We start from the raw sequence: 14,528 nt of genomic DNA, 5'->3' as shown, positions 1-14,528 counted from the left end.
ACATACAAAAATCAACTAATGAGTGCATAAATAAGTGGAACAATAAACTGATGTTTCTCTCTTTCTTTCTTTCTCTCAGGTAAATAAATACAATAAAAGTACTACAATACTTGGTCTTTTCTCATTTCAGAGTGCTCACTGCTTTCAAACTAAATATTTTCCTGTCATTTTCTACAACATTATGGGAATATATTTACATCTAAGACTAGTTTTGAGATGATAGTTCAGAAAATATAGATTTAATAGAAATTCATTATAATTGGAAATTAAATTTTAATGCTCCCCTAATTTGGAATCACATTACTAAAGTACTTTGAAATGACATGTGAAGCAATAAATAGGAAATATGGTATTTGCTTAATAATAAAGTCACAAGGAAACGAAATTGATTTATTTCTTCAGAAGAAGTAGTGTCTTATGTACACTAAATATATAATAAATTCTTATTGATTAAATGCATGTAATATCATTAAAACAAATATCCAGTATGTATAGCAATAGTGGACATAGATTTTTAAATCCACTCTCTTTTTAAAATTTTGACTTATTTATTTTATTAAACTAAATAGTATGTCTAGGTTATTATAACATGTGGTTTATACCTGTTATTGATTAAATTGAATGTTTTGTTATTAGGATATGCTTTTTTAATGTAAATTTAATATGCTAATTATATTTGTCAGTAATTTGTTTTCTTGGAGAGGAGTATTACCTAGGAAGAAAACCAATGTCCCACTCTCCTCTATTTAAAAGAAACTATCATTAAAAGAAAAGAAGAGCCTGGCTGGTGTTGCTCAGTGGTTCAATGTTGACCTATGAACCAGGAGGTCTCAGTTCAATTCCCAGTCAGGGCACATGCCTAGGTTGCTGGCTTGATCCCCAGTGTGGGGTGTGCAGGAGGCAGCTGATCAATAATTCTCTCTCATCATTGATGTTTCTCTCTCTCTCTCTCCCTCTCCCTTCCTCTCTGAAATCAATAAAAATATATTTTAAAAAAAGAAGAGACTCACTACAGACATGTTAAGGTACTGGGTGAATTTTCCAGAGGTCCACCAAAGTTTGTAGAGGAATTTCTGAACTTATACTCTCTTTATGTGTATCATGTGGTTTCAGACAATGTATTTTAACTTAAATCAGTTTCACTTAATGTTTACAAATGTTGAGTATATATTTAAAATGCACAAAGCTGAAATGCAACACATTGTCTATAAACAGAGAAAGAGAGAGAGAGAGAGAGAGAGAGAGAGAGAGAGAGAGAGGAAAAGAGAGGACTACAAATAAATATACATTTGAAAGTGGACATCAACCAAGGCTTTCTCAAACATCATGGCATGTCAGATAACCCTAGCCTGGATAGTCTGGGACAGACTAGAGAGATACCTCTGATCTCACAGTGCCAAATGAAAACATGTTATTTTTCTGCCTTTACCTAGAATTATCTACAATCTAACCATTTCTGTCTTTACAGTATAATTCAGCTAATGATTAAAATAAATATATGACTAGGGAATAACATGAATATTTATATGTGTAGTATAAATAAAATCTAAATATATCTCTTTACATGTAGATTTTATGTGTAAATATGTAATATAAAGTTATATAAATATATTTGATTGTATTTTATTTTATATGCAAATATATTTCATTATATTTTCTACATTATATTAATACAATGTATTTTATAAATAAAATATATTTCATATTATAATAAACTAGTGCCCCGGTGCACAGATTCGTGCACATTGAATGGAAATTAATTAGAAGGTGGCCAGTGGGGCAGGACTGGGTGAGAAGGCCTGGACATGTCCTGGATATGTAATATAATATTTTCTACAAACAAATATTTTCTTAATAGAGATATATAATATAAATTTATATATAAACTATACTAAGAAGATATAAAGTGATCTAGAAAGACAATATATCTGAAAGACTCTGAAATTTTATTTTCTTTTAGTTTATATTACAAAGGTAAAAAAGAAACAGAAGGTGATTTGTCAGGTCATTCTTATGAGTGATACCTAGTCCCTGTAGCAATGAAACATTCTTGAAGTTTCCCACTGTGGTCAGGTAAAAGAAAGGTTTCCCACCTGTCAGTTATGAAAGTTCATATTTGGGGTGGTGAGAAGTGAAGATTTTGAAAAGCCTTGTGTCTTCTATTTAATAATTGAGACTTCTTTGAAAGGAAGTTTGCTTTCTTCTATTGCAGTGGTTCTCAACCTTTCTAATGCCGCGACCCTTTAATACAGTTCCTCATGTTGTGGTGACCCCCAACCCTAAAATTATTTTTGTTGCTACTTCATAACTGTAATTTTGCTACTGTTATGAATTGTAATGCAAATATCTGTGTTTTCCAATGGTCTTAGGCTCTACAGCAGTGGTTCTCAACCTGTGGCTTGCCCGCTGATGTAGAGCCTAAGACCATTGGAAAACACAGATATTTGCATTACAATTCATAACAGTAGCAAAATTACAGTTATGAAGTAGCAACAAAAATAATTTTATGGTTGGGGGTCACCACAACATGAGGAACTGTATTAAAGGGTCGCGGCATTAGAAAAGTTGAGAACCACTGTTCTAGTGTACAGTATACATTTCTACCAATAAATGCAGAGCAGTTACAAATTACATTTTTTTAAAATATATTTTTACTGATTTCAGAGAGAAAGGAGGAGAGAGAGATAGAAACATCAATGATGAGAGAGAATCACTAATTGGCTGCCTCCTGCATGCCTCACACTGGGGATGGAACCCTGAACCCAGGCATGTGCTGTGACTGGGAATTGAACCATGACCTCCTGGTTCAACCACTGAGCCACACTTTCCAGGCACAATTTTTTATAGCTCTGTCTAGATGTTAGAAATTGGAAGTACCAGAGTTTGACTGAACAGATTGTTGAAGGGCAGATGAATATGTATAGCTCTCACTTCCCTGAGAGATTCCAGCTTGCTTCCTGACATGGTATTGATTTGGGATTTCTCTTCACAGTATTGGCAGTGGGCTCCAAACTTTGATATATCAAAGAAGTTAGTGGTTATTCACATAGCAGTCAGAGACATTCTTTGAAAAAATAAAAAATAAAAATGATGACATTGTCAAAAATGTGCCAGAAGGAAAACTGCCATGATGTCAACCAATCCAGCTGCAGGGAGCATGGATAACCACGTCAAGGGCAGAACATTGTGTGTTCCTAGTCTCCTTCCAAGGGGTGAACAGCAATCTGTATTCTGGGCAGTAGATGTCTTTGAAGGTGCTTTCAGCTAGAGTTGCAGGAATAGATATGTTTTTCTTGTGAAAAATTTTAGGTTATGAGAAAGCATTTTGGTTTGGTTATAATCTTAATTTCTGAATGATAATTGAGTGTGAAGTGGCAGTATAAAGTTTAAAAATGTAAGCAGATATTTTCATGGCACTTATTACCTTTTAACATGTTATGTAACTTGTTTGTTTATTGTTTCTCTCTCTTCATACTGCTAGTATGTAAGATTCATGAGAAAAGAGATATGAGTGGGCTTATCCTATCTAATAAAAGAGTAATATGCAAATTGCCCATACCTCCGCTACACTCACAAGCCACGCCCACCAGCCAATCAGGAGCGAGTATGCAAATTAACCCATGAAGATGGTGGCTGGCCCCGGAGAGAGCAGGAGGCTTGAGTTGCCCCCAGCGAAGGAGGAAGCCAAGCTTTCCACCTTCCCTGGCCTGCTTTGGCCTCCGCTCAAGGCTACAATGTTTCAATTATAGAAGATAAATAAATGCCTACAAAAATGGCTGTGGCCACGGATTGAGCAGGAGGCTTGGCTCTGCTCGAGGCTACCAAGTTTCAATTATAGAAGATAAATAAATCCCAGATACCAGGGCCCCCGCTTGGGTCACTGGAAGGTGTGGCTGACCTACAAAACACCACAGGTGCCAAAACCAGTTTGGCTCAGTGGATAGAGCGTCAGCCTGCGGACTGAAAGGTCCCAGGTTCGATTCCGGTCAAGGGCATGTAACTTGGTTGCAGGCACATCCCCAGTAGGAGGTGTGCAAGAGGCAGCTGATCGATGTTTCTCTCTCATCGATGTTTCTGACTATCTATCCCTCTTCCTTCTTCTCTGTAAAAAATCAATAAAATATATTTTAAAAACAAACAAATAAACGAACAAAACCGCAGGCCCCTCGCCCAGGCTGCCCCATGCCCCAAGCTAACCCCGACCCTGATCCAGGACACCCTTCAGGGCAAACCAGCCAGCCCCCACCCATGCACCAGGCCTCTATCCTATCTAATCCTATCTAATAAAGGAATAATATGCAGATTGACCATCACTCCAACACACAAGATGGCTGCCCCCATGTGGTCAAAGATGACTACCCCCATGTGGACACAAGATGGCCACCACAAGATGGCCAGAAGGGGAGGACAGTTGGGAGGGACCAGGCCTGCAAGGGAGGGCAATTGGGGACAATCAAGCCTGTAGGGGAGGGCAGTCAGCGGTGACCAGGCTGACAGAGGAGGGAAGTTGGGGGCTACCAGGCCTGCAGGGGAGGGCAGTTAGGGGTGACCAGGCGTGCAGGGGAGGGCAGTTAGGGGTGACCAGGCCTGCAGGGGAGGGCAGTTAGGGGTGACCAGGCCTGCAGGGGAGGGCAGTTAGGGGTGACCAGGCCTGCAGGGGAGGGCAGTTAGGGGTGACCTGTTTTGTCTTCCTGTTCCCTGTAGACTTTTGAGTTTGGAACCGCTGAGTTAGAGGAACAGAGTTCCCACCCCTCTTCTATCTCCTTATTAACAAGGCCATTTTGAGCAATTTTGTGTGAACAAATTCTTCAATTTACCAAGAAACTGAGCACATCATTCTCCCAATAAGACTTACTAGTCTGCTCACTGGCCACTAATATCCCATTCAGTTTCTTTTTTTACTGAGAGGTTGCAAAGGAAAACAAAGGAATTAAAATGAAATTCACCAAGTGCTTCAAAAAACAGATGTGGTAAAAATTGATGGTTTATGCTTAGTCTTACTTGGCATAGTTAAGTCAAACTCTTAGCATTTTAATTATACTAAAAGGAATTAGCATTTTAATAATGGGTTTTCTACTTTAATTGTGTAACACATATTCCCAATAAACTTCATGTATGATACTAACAACTGGTTTACCATCTTAAATTGTTGCAGAACAACTTACACTGTACGATTGAATTATGCTATAGACAAGTTTAATAACTTAAACTGATTAACCATTTGATTCAATTTTAAAGCAAGTGTGGTTCTGATATTATCAATGTGTTAAATTCTCAACTTACTTGCTTACAAAGTAAGAAACAGAGGAGATAGCTTTCCTTAGAGATTACTTGTCTGCAAATTCATGTGGATAAAGAGTTCCAGTGCATTAAACAAGTGTGTTACTTTGTTAATGGATAGTGTGGCACAGGTAATTAACTATGAAGTCATTAAGACTCTTTTGTGCTGTGATAGTCATGTTTACCTATAACAGATTAATGAACTTGTCAAATGTTTCTTCTTTCCTTTTGTTATTTCAGATCAGCCTTGAGTGGAACTTGACAGAAGATGTTACAACAGTTTTATCTCTGGAAATGGTTAGCTTCGGGGATCATCCTTGGTTCTTTCTTCGGAATCTGCTTTGGCCAGTATGATGATGGTAAGTAAGGCTGCTTTTAGTCTGACCTTTATAGCTAGTGAGGGTTTCTGTGGTTAAGTGGTAAATGAAACACACCCCAGAAATGAAGAATGCTAATTTGTAGTTCATTTATAAAGGTTAGTAGCTCTGTGTAATAATTTGCCTTAATTAAAATAATCCTACAGAAGTGGCTTCCAATGCACTTTGTTCTTAATAAGGATTGCAGTGTGATACAAAATCCAATGCAAGGCCTCTAGCTGAACAGTTACTAATTTTCACTGAGCAAATTCTTAGTTTCTATCAAAGATAGATAGATAGATAGATAGATAGATAGATAGATAGATAGATAGATAAATGAGTCCTATTTAACAACCCTTGAACTAACACAAGTATAGTGGCCTTAGAGAAAACTTAACAACAGAAAAGTTACTAGCCCTAGCTGGTTTTGCTCAGTGGATAGAGCATCGGCCTGCAGACTGAAGGGTCCCAGGTTCGATTTTAGTCAAGGGAACATGCTCAGGTTTCAGGCTTGGTCCCCAGTAGGGGGCATGTAAGAGGCAGCCAATCAGTGATTTTCTCCTATCATTGATGTTTCTATCTCTCCCACTCCCTTCCCTTTTGAAATCAATAAAAATATATTTTTATAAAGATACCAGAATTTCCTATAAGAAAAGATCTCAAATATAGTCAAAAGTAGATGCCATTAGTGATTTTAGTGTTAGCACTTTTAACTGTTTTGTATTAGTTCATTCCCCACTCTTTTATTTGGAAAGAGTAAAAATATAAAAGACTTCACATTAGACTTTGTAAGTCAATAGTAAGTCACTTTAGAAAGGTATATTCATCATCAAACTCCTTAGAAACTATTTCACATATTATGTCTACAGTGGCCCAAATATGCCTATCTTAGATATTTCGATATTGAAGGAATCTGTCTTAGAATACTATATAATGAGAGTTAGGATATATATAATGTTAAGTTTAATAGAAAAAAAATGGGGAAAATGGGGAGGGGGTGCTCCTCACCCTAGAGTTGCTATTTAAGAAAAAAAAAAGAGTTTTGTCCTTTTATTTTTAATGTTTATTGTTCTTACCCAACATTTGTTCAGCTTCCAGAGTACACAGGCAAATAACTGTTACCTATTGGGGTTACTGACTGGGAGCTTGGTGATTGGGGTCTTGGTTCTTCTTATCAATGCAGAAAAGATTTTAAGGTCAATGAAAATGAAATATAACTGAGGCCTAGGGAGAAAAAGGTCGGGGGAGGGGGTGTCTAAACCACCTGACCAGTGATATGCTAGGGGAGGAATGGTTACCCTGGGGGTGAGGTTCTTGTTTTCCCAGTTTTGCCCCTTGCTAGGCTTCCTGCCCTGGCGAGTTTCTGTACTTGGCCCATGGTACTTGCTCTGCTCATGTCTAACATAACCATCTCCTCATCTTTATTGCCCTGTGAACTAATTGCTCTTAGTGGCATCAGAGATTGTGAATTGTGTTTATGCTTTGCTTGGTTAAATTCAATGATCTAGAGGTCAATGAATTATTTTAGCTTTATCCCAAACAGTGTTCAAATGTGCACATATTAAGATATTCTCAGTCCTCCCTAGTTAGAAAAAAAATATGCCCTCTTTGGGGATTCACACAAAAGTTCAGAATAGCAACTATTTTCATAAAGTCAACAGCCTGTTCCCCTGAAAAGTTTGCTAATTAGCACAGATTTGACTTCAAGTGCATCTGAATTTAAAATTCATGCCAATGCTATTTATGGAGATTGTGAATCTCCAGCCTAAAAAATGTACTAATAAAATAAATAATGTAACCATTACTTTTAAACAAAAATAAAAATTAGTGCAACTTAAAAGAGCATGTCTTTATATTCAAATAATGCACTTAAAATTCTGCCCGGGAATATATGACAAATCAGTATGTTGATATTCCTTTTTCTTATCAGACATTTTATTTTGTATTTATATTTCATGTTCATATGGAGCAAGCAGGGAAGAATTCAGTGTCGTTGCTAACATTAAACCTTATAAACCCTGTACTTCTTAGAAATGTACTTAGGCTATCAGAGGAAATCACTACAGGTTGAGCCTGTAATGCTATAGATTGGGTTTCTTAATAATCTCATCAAAGCCCTTGGTCTTTCTAAATGTGCTTGCTTAGCCTCCCAAACAAGATTCTTAGGGCACTGTTGGCCATCACATAATCTACTCTCTGAGCAGAGTGGAACTTCACACCTGTTAATTGGTAGTTTGTAGGAAGCTGCCCCATAAGGCACTGCCCTCATGGATGACTTTCTTTATAGTTTTTTTATAGCCTTGGCTGGAAAGCCTTCCCAGGTGTCTGCTGGAGGCAAGTGACTCAGTACTTAGAAAGACTGAAGGGAGAGGAGCTATGGCAGGGCAACATAAATGCTGTACAGTGCTTTATAGAGACTTCTTAACTTTATATGCCTTTCAGCATTTCATCCTATCATCTTCCAGGGTGCCCCCAAAGCCAGTAATGGTTCTATCCCTTTAGTTCTCCCCAGGTCTTTACCTCTCTCTGGTCTCCCTCAATTTGGGACTGGGACAGCACTTTTATTTTATTGTTCATGAAAATGGTTTTCATAGTTACCATTTTTTAAAAATAAATCATATAAAATTGTGAGCCCACACTGTGCAGGAATGAAATCAGTACTAGGCAAAGCATGGCTAACACACAAAATAATAACACTTGAGTAGAATACGTGATATGAATTTCTTGAACGGTTTGTTGTTGTTGTTGTTTTGTCCAAGTGCTTGGGTATGCAAGTACCTGGATAGATTGAAGGAAGATAATGGTAATATTCAAAATCATGATAGATACAATGAAAAGTAAAAATGAAAACACCTTGCCATAGATAATCCACTGGTTGGATTAGCCCATTTTGATAATTGGCAACTGATTTATATAGAATTAAGTGCTTCACATAGAAAAACATGAAAGAGAAAATGTTAATATACACTAAGGCTATTAGTATAACAGTCTTGGGTTTTCTTAAATTAAATGATGGGATTGTTCTGGATTTTTAATTAAGAACAGCATCCTTATGCTTTCCTGTTTATTTTCTCAGGCATAGAAGAGTTGGAAGGACAAAAAAATGTAAAGTTTTTATTTCATAAATACTTTCCTGAAATGGAATATTTTAATTTTAGACAAATATGTGAAACTGTTTCAAAGAAAAACATATTATATAATTATTTTTAATGTTTTATAACAAAAATTTTACATAAAAACTTTGGCTAGGTTTTAAATCATTTTATATTTCTCGTTTGAATTGCTGGGATAAGCTTTTAGATTCAGTAATAAAATTTTTAGGTTGCCTATTCTATAATGGGAATTCATTTGTTTGATGACAACATATCTAAGCAAGCATTAATAAGGGATATTGATAGCGTTATATTAAATTAAAAAGTCATAATTTAGCTAACTGACAGAAACTTAGAGAACTTAATAGATTTGTAGTTTATGGTCTCCCTCCCCTCAACAGATCATTAGGATTGATATTTTAGCTAAACTTTAATGCATTACCAATAATGACCATTTTGTTTGAATGGAAATATGTTTCTTGATCCAAAATTGAGTTGACGGGAGCCTTAAAAGGAGGTGTCATGGGAAACAGAGGAAGCAGGACCATCTGCTGAATTTTGTGTTGTGTGGGAAAAAACATCTATAAAATACTAGAGGTCCAGTGCACGACATTCATGCCCTGGGGGTGGGGGGGCCCCTCAGCCAGGCCTGTGCCCTCTTGTAGTCTGGGACCCTTCAGGGGATTGGGCCTAAGCTGGCAGTCAGACATCCCTCTTGTAGTCCGGAGCTCTTGCAGTCTGGAACCCCTCGCTCCTTACCACCCACCTACAGCATTCTCCACCACCGCCACTGTGCTCGCCAGCTGTGAGCCCGGCTTCTGGTTGAGTGGCACGCCCCCTGTGGGAGTGCACTGATGGCTAGGGGGCAGCTCCTGTGTTGAGCGTCTACCTCCTGGTGGTCAGTGTGTGTCATAGCAACTGGTTATTCCACCATTCAGTTGATTTGCATATTAGGGTTTTGTTATATAGAATATTATTTGTTTTTACAAACACTATCATTCACAATAAGGTAAATTCACTAAGTTGTGCACAGAGTTTGCGTTTTTGTTTATTTTGTTTTGATTTTGAGTTCATAATAAATGATGAAAAGGAAAGAGAGAGGGGAAAAAGGGAAAATGATTATGGGTAATGGGTATATGTTACTATTTCTTCTGCATTTTAAATTGTTCATATTAAATCCTTTTTAAATATGTATCACTGCCATAATCAGATAGGAAATGTATTTGTTAAAAATAATAACTATATATCATAACAGTATGACTAAGTTTGAACCAAATGTTAGCAAGGTGTATAAGGTGTATGTACAATGAGTGTGTATGTGTATGTGTGCGTGAGAGAGAGAGAGAGAGAGAGATTTTTCCTAAGTGTGTACAGATCATGCAAGCCATACCACCTTTTAAGGAAAGGGTTCTCCCTGGCTGATTGAGTGTTTAGCCTGGAAACCAAAAATCTTCTGTCCTTCCCTTGAGCTGTTGAATAAATCAGCATATATCTCTGGAGTGACTAGAACCCTTGTGTAGTGTAAAAGCAGAGCAACTACATGAAGAGACCCAATTTATAATCTAAAAGAGTCCCAACATTTCCTGAGGCTTAGTGCCCTATAAACTAGTAACTCTGAAACTCAATTTTAATACAGTTCAGCACAGCATCTGACATATATGACCAATGGTTACTAAAACCTATCTTTATTGCTACTATGACCTTCATTACTTATAAATAATTATACTTCTTTTTCATAAATTTACATATTGATTTATCAATGGGTATTTTGTGTTCCTGAACAGTATATGCTATTCTTTCTTTATATCTCTCCAAATTTACCAAGCAATTTGAAGACTTAACTTTGTTAAATTAAATTTTATACTGACAACTGTAAATGACTTTATGCTTTTCTTGGAAAGCTTACTGATTCAAATGAAACGTTCAGTGAACTTTGGGGAACATTTTCAGGTTCATTTTCATGCTTGTTGTTACATATCCACGGAAGGTCAGTACTGAGATAGGCATGTCAATCAATTAAGGCTATAACCAAGTTCTAAACTGCAGTGGTTCTCAACCTTTCTAATGCCGCGACCCTTTAATACAGTTCCTCATGTTGTGGTGACCCCCAACCATAAAATTATTTTCGTTGCTACTTCATAACTGTAATTTTGCTACTGTTAATGAATCGTAATGTAACTATCTGTGTTTTCCAATGGTCTTAGGCAACCCTGCTAGCGGTTCTCAACCTGTGGGTCGCGATATTAGAAAGGTTGAGAACTGCTGCTGTAGAGACTAAGACCACTGGAAAACACAGATAGTTACATTACGATTCATTAACAGTAGCAAAATTACAGTTATGAAGTAGCAACGAAAATAATTTTATGGTTGGGGGTCACCACAACATGAGGAACTGTATTAAAGGGTCGCGGCATTAGAAAGGTTGAGAACCACTGCTCTAAAGTCTGATGCTACGTTTCTGACACTAAAAACCGCAAACTTCATTGTTATCAATGCATCTCACAGTCATGATGTAGAGTAACAGTGGCTTGCACTAATTAGAAGAGAATGGCATATAAATTATACTGTGGGTAACAGCATTATAAGGAAAATGTTAGCTGAAGTACTTGTGTGTCTAAGCAAGATGTTTCCCCCCTTTAAATGCCTTAATAAGAGGTGGTTAAGTAAACTGAATAGCTCTGGAAGAATAATTAAATGATCACCATAGCTCATGTCACTGGGCTATTATAGAGTGTTGCATGGGGCTCTGCTACAGCAGTACCTCTGCCTCATGGATTGTATATTCTAATCGTGGGACACTCATTCACTCACCCAGATCATGCTGGATATCTTTTAAAATTTTCTTGTTCTTTGAGTTTGTTATTTCTAAACTTAATTCTGTATCTTCCTCTTGTTAACATGATCTTTCTCTGAACATTGTCTAATGCAATCATTTCTTTTTATACTGTTTCAATTATAATTAAGTTACAGATAATTATTGGGGACTATACTTAATTAATTTTCAGTGAATATGGTTGTCTTTGAAGCTTAATTCCTCACTTAAATATGATTTCTTATGGCAACATACATATAGTAAGAAATATAGCAAATATACATGAACTCAGGCAGACACACATATAGAGGTCATGGATATTACACATTTTAGACAAAAGTAAAACCATGCATAGCATATATTGTTATTCAAAATTTTTATATAAATATATTATAGACATCTTTCCTTTTTTACCCCTTTCACTTATTCTATCTTATAGATTGTATTTAGTGTGTTTTTATTCTGATAAGTTAAATTCAAGGTTTAACAGTAACTTTGTTGTTTTTCCTATAAGCAGCCTTAAAATCCTAAAAGTTTGTCTTTTTATTAGGCTTTATAAATTATTACATTCATATACATTAAGTAGATTACAATATTATGTGGTATCTATAGTGGGATGACACAAACAGAGCATTGTTATTCTTAATACTTCAATACAACTTTTGCAAACTAAATTTCATCTTTAGATGAAGTCTTGAATGAATACTCTTTTTTTAAAATATATTTTTGTTGATTTCAGAGAGGAAAGGAGAGAGAGAAAAACATCAATGATGAGAGAGAATCATTGATTGGCTGCCTCCTGCACACCCCCTACTGGGGATTGAGCCCACAACTCAGGCATGTGCCCTTGACCGGAATCAAACCTGGGACCCTTCAGTCCAAAGGCCAATGCTCTATCCACTGAACCAAAGCAGCTAGTGCTTGAATGAATACTCTTTGTAAGGTTTCCCTACACTTGCATTTCTTGTCTCCTCTTTTAAAGGTGAGCAATCTTGTGGATCTTTCTACCCCCAATATGGATTTAGTTCTAGAGCAAAGGTTGGAAAGCATGTCTTTCTTCCTTCGGCAACAATTTCCAACTAAGCAAGTTTAGAAACATGAACTCTATGACTTGTCTAAGGTCTGACCTTGTGCCCAAAAGGATTACCTCAATAGCTCTTGTATACTCTAGTTAGGTTCGATTAAAACCTATCTGTATATTGTGCAAGGACAGAGAACTAAAAGGCCAGGAAAAAAAAAATACTCTGATAATCAGAAGACCAATTATTGTACTTAGAGGATTCTCTCTGCTAACACACACACATACACACACACACATTTTTTCTTCCCCCCCCCCCCCAGTGTAACAGAATAGCCTAATATTGAGACTTTAAATACTCTCATTTGCCCTAATAAGACAGGGAAAATAAGTAAAAGGCCTAATTCAGTGTCCAAGCAATTCAGATAAAATTAATGATAAATGACAATATGGATGACTCCCTTTGTGATTTAGACAACCTGAAAAATTTAAACCCACTATAAAATAAATGGCTTACCCCCTAACCGTGTTGAAAGACAGAACTGATTTTAACTGTTTTGTTCTTTTAATAGAAATTGAATTTGGGCAAAATGTAATTGTAATCTTGCTTGGTTCTGAGTCTTTAATGATTCAGACAACACAAAATAGAGGGGCTTTCCTTTGTTGGGTCTTTCTTGTCAAATCTCTATATCTGTTAACACCACTTTTTCTCCAATTTCCTTAAGCTCTGCAATTTTGTTTTTTTTCACACCTCCATTAAAACTGCACTCTCCAAGGCCTCCAATGACTACTCTCTTGGGCAAATCCTATAATTTTCTAGCATTTCGGCAAAGAGTATTATTGATCTACCTTTCTGCAACTTTCTTTTTCTCAGAGACTGAGTTTTTCTGATTATATTTATGTCAGACTTCTCCATCTTTATGGTGGATAGTCTACCTTTTGTTATTCTGTAAGTTCAAAATTGTCCCACTTTTGTTTATATTTCCAAAAAGAACTATATTTTATAATAAACAAATCTGCATATTTTTTATTATTAAGCCTTGTTCTTGCATTTCTTGTCTCCTCTTTTGAGTTCCTTCTGAGTTTTCTTACACAATGCATTCATCTAACTATATATCCACTGCATATATCACTACTTTTTCTCCAGCCCATTTTTATTTTTTATAGAAGATTTAATTAGTTAACACTTTAGTGAATATCAACTCTGGGAAAAACATTAGAGAAACAAAATTGAGGCAATCCCTTAATTCATGTATAATAATGAAAGAGATAATCAATACAGTGTCATCTATGAAATAATCGAATTAGGGACAATGTATGTGTTTTGGGACAATGCACATGGAGAATCTAATGAAGAATTTGTGGTAAAGATAGTCAGAAAATGCATGCAGGATGAGTTTTGTTTTTTCAAGTTAAGAAACTTAAAAATGTGGAAATTTCAGAATCACTGAAGAATACTGAGTTGTTGTTCTGTGCAGCTTTGAGGATTGTACATGCTGTTTTATTATTCATTTAGGGAAGTCTTGATATTAAAAACCAAAGGTAACAAAACAAGTACTTGATTGGGATCGTCATCTAGCTGAAACTCACTTATAAGCTTATCTCTTTCACAGAACTCCAGCTAACAGCAATCATATCTCTTCTCTGTCTCCATCTCTCTCACTGTCTGTCTGACTTTGTCTCTGTCTCTATTTCTGTCTGTCTCTCTCTTCTTATCACACCACTAGAAGCTGTTGTTTCATTGCTTGTGGTACTCAGTTTTTGCAATTGATTGTATTTAATGCCTTATTACATACTATTATTATTTGTTTGTGTATATATATATATATATATATATATATATATATATATTGCATTTGATTTATTCTGACATGTTCTAAAAGTTTCTTGAAATGACGAATAATACCACTATTCATTTTATGTGTAAACAGTGTCTCTTTATAATAACCACTAATATTTATTTAGCACTT

At 36.2% G+C, this 14,528-nt stretch overlaps 1 protein-coding gene across 1 annotated transcript in view; it reads left to right on the top strand.

Annotated features, from left to right (window-relative positions):
- PCDH15 (protocadherin related 15) overlaps nt 1–14,528 on the top strand; it is a gene marked incomplete at its 3' end in the record, with an annotated part of 1,266,261 nt that overhangs the window by 642,381 nt on the left and 609,352 nt on the right. The window contains exon 5 of the mRNA XM_080641959.1: nt 5,521–5,639. Coding sequence (XP_080498085.1) covers nt 5,549–5,639 — 91 coding nt within the window. The 5' untranslated portion in view covers nt 5,521–5,548. The remainder of the gene's footprint in view (nt 1–5,520; nt 5,640–14,528) is intronic.

Source organism: Plecotus auritus (genome assembly GCF_963455305.1).
Source record: "Plecotus auritus genome assembly, chromosome: 9".
Classification (NCBI taxonomy): Eukaryota; Metazoa; Chordata; class Mammalia; order Chiroptera; family Vespertilionidae; genus Plecotus; species Plecotus auritus.
This window is presented reverse-complemented; position numbering and strand designations above follow the sequence as displayed.